This window comes from Citrus sinensis, chromosome 5 (assembly GCF_022201045.2).
Source record: "Citrus sinensis cultivar Valencia sweet orange chromosome 5, DVS_A1.0, whole genome shotgun sequence".
Classification (NCBI taxonomy): Eukaryota; Viridiplantae; Streptophyta; class Magnoliopsida; order Sapindales; family Rutaceae; genus Citrus; species Citrus sinensis.
In genome coordinates this window covers 11,375,515-11,384,274 of record NC_068560.1, presented here as the reverse complement: position 1 = coordinate 11,384,274, position 8,760 = coordinate 11,375,515, and the positions used below count along the sequence as shown (strand labels likewise).

At 31.1% G+C, this 8,760-nt stretch overlaps 1 protein-coding gene across 2 annotated transcripts; it reads right to left on the bottom strand.

The window, feature by feature from the left end:
• Positions 1 to 4,465: 4,465 nt before the first annotated feature.
• Positions 4,466 to 6,609, bottom strand: LOC112495913 (probable WRKY transcription factor 9). Of its 2 annotated transcripts, none has more exons than XM_052442418.1 (5): positions 6,367 to 6,609; positions 5,962 to 6,099; positions 5,498 to 5,842; positions 5,312 to 5,425; positions 4,466 to 5,110 (listed from the first exon to the last, which is right to left on the bottom strand). In XM_052442418.1, exons 1-5 carry the CDS (start codon positions 6,562 to 6,564, stop codon positions 4,721 to 4,723), a joined length of 1,185 nt encoding a protein of 394 aa, XP_052298378.1. In that variant the 5' UTR covers positions 6,565 to 6,609; the 3' UTR covers positions 4,466 to 4,720. The 2 variants fall into 2 exon arrangements, with proteins under 2 accessions (XP_052298378.1, XP_024948583.2); XM_025092815.2 differs by having other exon boundaries at positions 5,498 to 5,812.
• Positions 6,610 to 8,760: the final 2,151 nt, after the last annotated feature.

Below are 8,760 nucleotides of genomic sequence, written 5' to 3'. Positions count from 1 at the left end.
GCTTGAATGCATGAAGTACATTTTGTAACTAGGTCTTTCATTTTTGAAAAGTTCATGTTGTAATTTGTTGAAATTAAAGTTGTAATGTCAAATTATAGTAGATGTTGTTAACAGTTGTAGTGTGCATGTTATGCATTCGATAACGTTGAGTATTTTGATTGATTTTGAATAGATTGGTTTGCTGGGTTTGGGTTGGAATATTATTGGGTATAAGGCTGGAATTATTGTGATGTTGGAAGATGGTGGGTATGTGGCTGGAATTATAGTGGGTTGGAGTGTTTTGGGTACATGGCTATTAGAGTATTGCCGCTGGAAGAGGGTATTGCTACTGGAAGTCTTGCTGTTGGAATATTTTCATTAATCTTTGAAAGTTTTGTTGGGTAACTTGGCTTAGTGGCTGGAATTTGAAGTTTTCTTGAAGTTGAATTGGAATTTAACTATTTTTTTTAATATTTTAGTTTGGTCCTTTTTAATTTGGGATGTTTTATTATCTATTGGTGGTGATGACATTGGATACTAAATGTATTTATTTTGAAATTAATTTGTTGAATTTAATGGATGTTGATTAATATTAATTGTTTTTAGTTTTTTTTATTATATAAATTTTTATTAATTAATTAAATTTGTAAACAGGAATTCACAAATAAATTGTAATCATAATATATATATATATTTTTAAAATATAACTTTATGACGAGAAATACCCATCATAAAGTCTGTTATAAAACATTTTCCCAAAATTGAATAATAAATTTACAAATGACAATTTAATTTCCCCTAAAAAATTTAAAAAAATGGCGTGAAAATTTAAATAAATTTAAATTTAAATTTAAATTTTTTTATATCAAAATATTGTGTGACGGACATATGACTGTGAAATAACATTGCGAATTCATGACAAAAAATATTCTATCATAAATTAATGACAATGACATAGATGACGAATGAATTGTCTGTTATGCACCTCTTTTTATGATAGTTATTTTCCGTCATCTATTACTTGTTTTCTTGTAGTGCACTTAATTATACAATATAATTCAAGAAGGAATTATCCCTATATGCTTATGTGGGGATTAGAATATTCTGAGGGCGGCAGCCCTAACCATTCGGCCTTTACTGATATTATTGAAACCTCAATTACTTATATCTACCTATTAGTTATTAGCTCACGCCCGTTACTTTTCATGTCTTGGGGATGTCGATACATGGGGTAAAGTAGAGTTTGATGTCTTCTTATAGTTGAGAAGTTTATAACTTTCAGTGGATTATTTTGTTATAGTTTGGAATCCTCTAAGAAGTCTTCACTTTTAAAAATAGATATTTTCTACTTGCATTTATTGTATTCATATGCTGTATTAGAATTTGCTTTAAATTTGCAGTAAATAGGCGCTTTAGTCAAATTTCTCATTGTAGTGTTGTGGTTGTTGTTTTTTCCTACCTCATAGTATTGTGATAGTTAAAATATTCTTAATTCTCACGTGCCCCCAGGGTCGGGGTCGTGACACTTAGTGGAGTTGTCATTAATTTAGTTGTCTTCTCTTTATTTTTGATAAATATATAATTTTTGTTTTTCAGCATTTACAATAGCACAATCCAATATACAATACCTTGTGTCTTTAACTTTTTATAATAAAATTTAACATGCTTGTTTTAGAATAATTTTCCTACTAAAAAGGAATTCAAATAAAAATGCAAAGACAAGAAAACCTCATTAAATTAGAAGAGTAGAATAAATTCCAGAATTCTTTCATTCACATTTTTTCCAGGAAGAACATTTTATAAGACTCTTGGATCCATGAATTCAGAGTATCTTACTTTCACACAATTCACAGGGTTCAACAAGCAATCGATATTTCACGATCAAGTGTGTAGTACTGTTTGTAGTAGCGATCCTTATATATCGTATTAACAATCGAAATATGGTCGAAAGAAAAAATCTCTATTTGACAGGGCTTCTTGTAAGAACACTAATCTTTGGTTAAAGCCACCACTTAAAATTCAGGAACATTCATGTTGTATCATCAAAAATCAATTATTTAAATATGCAGAGGCATACATGAATCCATTGTGCTTAATTTGTTTGTAGAGATCATGTGGTTTGTCTTCTAAATCAACACATTCTCCTAATGAATTCTTTAATTTCCTTTATGCACTATCTTTGATGACAGGATGTCAAAAAGAATAGAATGATACATGTGACTTGGGTACTATAATAATTTACTTAGATAACTTTTTCTGTTATCTTTAGATATTCTTATTTCAGCCCATCATAGAAATAGCAATTACCCTTAAGTCTCTATATATTAATGGCCCCCACCCTATAAGATATATTGAAGTCCAAATTATTGAAAATCTTAATAGATCAGTTTTAATTGGGCTTAGCTTTATACGACAATACGTAACACATGATTATTCATATATAAATCCAAAGTTAGATGAAGGATCCAACAAAATTGGATTAAAGATCCAACAATTCTTCCTATACTTATGAATTCTATTGGACCCAGAATTGTTACATTGGAAGAAATTTCAATTTTGGGTCTTCCAATATCAATAGGTTGATTGTTTCGCTCCTGTATCTTCCAAAAGGAAAAAAGATCTCTGAGAGCTTTTTCCTGGATCCGAAAGAGAGTACTTGGGTTCTCCCAATAACTAAAAGGTGTATCATGCCTGAATCTAACTGGGGTTCGCGGTGGTGGAGGAATTAGCTTGGAAAAAAAAAGGGATTCTAGTTGTAAGATACGTAATGAAACTGATTGCTGAAATAGAGATAAAGATCTCAAATATCTTTTGTATATCATATGGGTGATCCGATTGCAAGGACCATGATTGGGAATTGTTGATAGTCTTTGTCAAGTAATAGGTGAAACATAATCAACTTGAATTCGAGACATTTATTCGAAATCTTAGTGAAAGACTGGATTTGTTATCTCATGTTTGCTTTTCGTGAAAAAATACCAATTGAAGTGGGGGGTTTCCTCAAACAACAAGGGGCTGGGTCAACTATTCAATCAAATGATATTGAGCGTTTTTCCCATCTCTTCTTGAGAAACAAGTGGGCTATTTCTTTGCAAAATTGTGCTCAATTTCATATGTGGCAATTCCGCCAAGATCTCTTCGTTAGTTGGGGGAAGAATCCGCACGAATCGGATTTTTTGAGGAACATAGCGAGAGAGAATTGGATTTGGTTAGACAATGTGTGGTTGGTAAACAAGGATCGATTTTTTACCAAGGTACGGAATGTATCGTCAAATATTCAATATGATTCCACAAGATCTAGTTTCGTTCAAGTAACGGATTCTAGCCAATTGAAAGGATCTTCTGATCAATCCAGAGATCATTTTGATTCCGTAATTAGGAATGAGGATCTAGAATATCACACATTGATCAATCAATGTCCTAGCTATTCAAAGAACATAAAAGGTAGATGAATACGCATATACTTTTGGAAGATATTGAAGAATTTCTTGGGAATCCTACAAGATCCATTCATTCTTCTTCCTCTAACTGATGGTCATAATTTCATCTGGGTTTGAATCCTACTGAGAGTCCATTTGAGACTAGAAATTGCTGAAGAAAGAAGTGGATGTTTCTTTTGTCCCTTCCAGGCAATTAGAGAAAAAATGTTAATATATCCAAGATAATTATGTATTTACAAAATATCATCTCAATTCATCCTATTTCATTAGATCTGGGATGTGATATGGTTTCGAAGGATGAATTGGATATCGATAGTTCCAATAAAATTTCATTCTTGGACAAAAATCTATTTTTTGATTTGTTTCATCTATTTCATGACTAAAACAGAGGGGATCCATGTTATGTCATGATTTTGTTCAAGAAATGACAAATCTATTTACTCTATCAATAACCAAGTTAGATTTGGTGTATCATAAGGGATTTATCTTTTCTATTTATTCCTACTGACCGGAGCAAAAATAATTCTTGAATGAGGTACTCAAATCTAGAAATGAATAGAAAAAGAAATCTTTATTGGTTCTACCTCCAATTTTAATGAGAAGAGTGAATTTTTTTTATCGAAGGATAAAAAAAAAAAAAGAATTTGAATCTCCCACCGGAATGATTTGGAAGATCCAAAACAAAAAATAGTAGTGTTTACTAGGAACAACATTCTATTGAAGATGGGAATCAAAATCTAGAAAATATAAACTCTTTACAAATATGCTACATATATAACTAAACCCCTCTATTTTTATAAACAAAGTATTATTCTGATTCTTCGAGGTGATGAATACCGATCGAAGATTATTCAATGACCCACTTGTCACGGCTACTAGCCTCCCCATGGATCCCAGGATGAATTACAGAAGAAATTTAATAAGGCCCCACGTTGAATGAGTTGTATAAATTGTTTTCTTTATTAATTAGAGCTCGAGGGAATAGTAGCCGCAACAGAAACCCTAAATTTATGGTCAGAAGCAATTGTAGTCACATGTTAGCCAACTTGAGTAATTTTCTTTGCTTTTTCCAACCTTCTCTCTCTCTTCTCTTTATTTTTTTTTAAAATTTACGTACATGAATATAAATTGAATCCCAACTCAACCTTAGTACGAGTGGATTCAAATCTTAAATTTCTTGTACAAAGTCGAAGAAAGTTTACCCATTAAACCAACTAGCATCCACAACTTCTATATCAACTCCATTCTAGAGCTAAAATAAGAGATGGTGCAAATATAACTGTGATATAGCTTGATATGATTCAGCTGAAACCAGGTTGAGACGATGAATGTGATGAGGAGCTAGCAGCCACTGGGAATAATAATTGTTGTTGATGATGAAGATCATAGGAACTTGCTGCTAGATCAAGCACAATCCCTTTTGAAGGATCATTAGGGTTTACATGTCGGGAGCTCGGCGGATAAGCAAAGGAGTTCATTTGTGCATTTTCGTAATGTAGATCAGATGCTTTGAAGAAACCGGGATTATTGCCAGCATTTGATAGAGGATTGTAACTTGAATCCAGCAACATAAATGAAGCTGCCGAGGAGGCCGTTGATGCCATGGCAGTTGCACCCACAGGGAGTGGATGGTTATGGGTTCCTTCATACGTTGTTATGAGAATTGACATGTCCTCTAGGCATCTTTGCACCTAATAATCAAAATTTAGAAAATATTTCTTTATTCCAAATTATAAAGGTTTGTCAAATAATTATAACAAAAAAAAGGAATAGAAGAAATTAATTAAAAGTACAAAAAAATGTATGAAAATTTGTGCGAATTGAATAACACATATAAATTATATATAGAATAAAAAGTTTGTTACTGACAATTGCTAGAGAATTTTAATTACCTGTTTTCTAACAGGACATCCAGGAGCAACTGTGCATCGATAATAAGCTCGGGGACAAGGATTTCCTTTCGCTATTTTCTGACCATATTTTCTCCATTGGCATCCATCATTGATCTACAATCAAATTCAAATTTAGCATTTAGCGAAAAGGTTGAGTAATAATGTTTGGACAATTGGTGAACTTACAGTTGCTGCTTGGCATCTTGTTCTCACTGAAACCCTAGCTTTTCTGTTTGGTGGCAAGGCAACATGGCTTGGATGTCCAGAGAATTGATCACTCTGTTCAACCTTTTTTTGTAATAATGGAAAGCTTGCAGCAATGACCTCTTTGTTGTCTTTTTTATCTTCCTCTCTTTCAATTTGCAACCTCAAAGATAACCCTAATTCCGTACTAATCCTTTTAGAAAAATCATCTCTTGATGATGCTGATGGGGGACTTTCGTTTTTCGTTTCTAAAATTTGGGCAGCTCCCTTTGGTTCTTGGAAAGCCTTTTCATTACCCTTCAGTGAGAGAAAGGCATGTGAAATATCCTAAACAAATTGAAAAAATAGATGTGGCATCACCAAAATTATTTAATAATCAGACCAATTGAATTGACTCTCAAATTAATTCAGAACAAAGAAGATTTAAAAATAGAAATGAATCATACCATTTGCTGGCTACTTTGCTGAATCGCGGTCAATTTCACTTGAAGCTCATAGTAATCTTTCATTGTTTGCTCTACCACTTTCCTCAGCAATGTATTTTCTTTTTTCATCCTATTCATCTCCTTTTGCAACACGGATAACTGACAAGGGATAGCAGCTTTAATTTGTTTGTTCCATCAGAACAAAAACAATAAAATTTTCTTTTACCTTCAAGGTTTTCCAAATTACAATAGTATAAGAGAAGAGGAAAAAAAAAGGAAAAACCCTTTGCAAATATTTTTTCCTTGCAAAAGGAAAACGATATAAACAGGACAACTGAAGAAAGAGCAAAAGGAAAAGGATATTCGTGTGTTTATATATATATATATATAGAGAGGGAGAGAGAGAGAGAGTAATAGATATAGTACCTCTCCTTTGTTCTTGTTTTCATCCTGTAAGGATAATTCTTCAGCTTCTCCTTCTTTGTCTCGTGAATATTTTTTGTCTAATCTGTCTTCATGCACTTTTTGATTTTGGTCTCCATTTTCTGGTTTTTTATCTTCTTGAGCATCTATTTTCAAGGAGAGATCAATCTCCATTTCACTTTCTTGATCTGTTTGATCCATTGAGAAGAACAAGATGCAGAATTTTTCTTTGTAATAATATATGCTGCTTTTGAGGCACACCAAAGTCAATTCTCTAATCTCAAAGGGATAGTATATTACACACACTAGGTCGCATCTAAGCTTTGACTTTAATTAGATCCTTTATTAATAAATTAAACCCCTCAATTAAAATAATGACTACAAGAATCAATTACCATTTTTTTAATATTATTGATTGCTTGCTTTCCGCATTTATATATATACATACACACACATACACACACAAAATTTTCATTATCAATTTGAGCAGCCCTCTTCAGGTAAAATAACTATTTTATCCCTCTAAATTCGCAGTTTCTATATATATATATATTAATGGATTGTATTGCTTTTTTAACTGCCCTTAAGTGAAAAGGAAGTTTCTAACTATATTAGGGTTTCTTAATATATTTATTTTTAACTCTGTTAGGATAGATTATAAGAGATATCAGAATGGTAAACCCTAACAATATCTAACAATATCAAATCCGAGATGGTAAATTGCTCTCGTTATTGAAACTAATAATTAATTTATGAAAGCATGTGAATATAAAATATCTGACATCATCTTCTCTCATGTGAATATGAAGCCCATACGAAATCCCATAACATAAGAGCCTTTGGATCAGATCTTAAAATTGTCAACTACAAAACCATGATTAAATACTATTACTTGGAAGACCAAAACTGAACATAGGTACTATTTTATTTTATTTTTGTTGCTTTTTAAACTCACCTTCTAAGTCACATAATCGTAAATTATTTACGGATAAAATACTAATTAACTTCATCTTCTATTTTCTTTTTCCTTCTGATGCGGTGGAAGTTGTCTGTACATGTACGGTGCAAACAATTAAAAGTAGAATTATATAGCAGAATCAAGATATCAAGAGTTCAACATTATTCATCATAACAATTAAAAAGAGAATTATAAAAAAGAAGCAATAATTTTTTTTAATACTGATTACGCATCAGATTACTGCATTGCACAAATATTTACAACTGCTATTATAGCCGACATCACACTGATATTTACAATAATATATACATAACTGAGACTTACATTATTACATTAAATTCTATGAAGTACACCCAGACAAATAACTTTCACAGAGGAGGGATGTCCGTGCTCCACTCGCATTTCACAAGGGAGAAGAACTTATAAATATTTAGCCCCCACAAAAGTTTTGTGGGGGCTTGAACCACTGTCCTCACACTTGTGAGGGTAGCAGCCCAACCACTTCGGCCAAAGGGGTTTAGCCCCCACGAAATATTTAGCCCCCACGAAAGCAATAATTAAAAAGAGGATTATCCAGGGGAAGCAAGATGTCAAGAATTTTAACTCCATTCACAATATCTTTGGAAGAATTAGTTTAATTTTGAATGGAACGGGCTCGGCTGCCAAATTCAAAATGGAGGGAGAATATATATATATATATATATATATATATAGAGAGAGAGAGAGAGAGAGAATTATATCATATAATTATGTGTTAAATCAGTCAAGAAAATATTACGTAAAACTTTAGGTGGCCTCTTTTTTTTTTTGGAATTTGAATAGAAATGAATTAGTAGAAATTATAAATAGAGCTGAATATCGAATATAAATGATATATTTATTTTTTAATTGCTAAAAATAAATATTAATTTTTTTGCTTAAAAAAATTGAAAACTAATATTTTTACATTTGTACCCTTACAAATTATAAATATTAAACAAATAATAAACATCTCAAAGAACATAAAAAAGATAATATATTATTATAACATAAATCATGTTCAATTGAATACAATCCTTTAATATTTTAGATTAGTGTATGTTAATCAATTTTACTGTAGTTTATGATGTTTTTATACAAAAAAATATTCATAAAAAATTATGAAGATAAATAATGCTAATTTGAAGATAATAACAAGATAAAAATAATATAGTCTACCGCTATATTATCACAAGTTATAGAGATAGGTAAAAATGCTAATTATTAAATTTTTTATTTAAGTGAGAATGAAAATTAATCAATTAGGTAGTAATATTTTAGAGAATATCTTTTAATAATATTATTCAAACTTTTTAGATTAAGTAAAAAGTTAAAAAAATTATCTTAATAACTTAATGACTTATTGATTAAAAATTTTAATTAAGTTAATAAAACAAGCAGACTCAATAACTTAACTGATT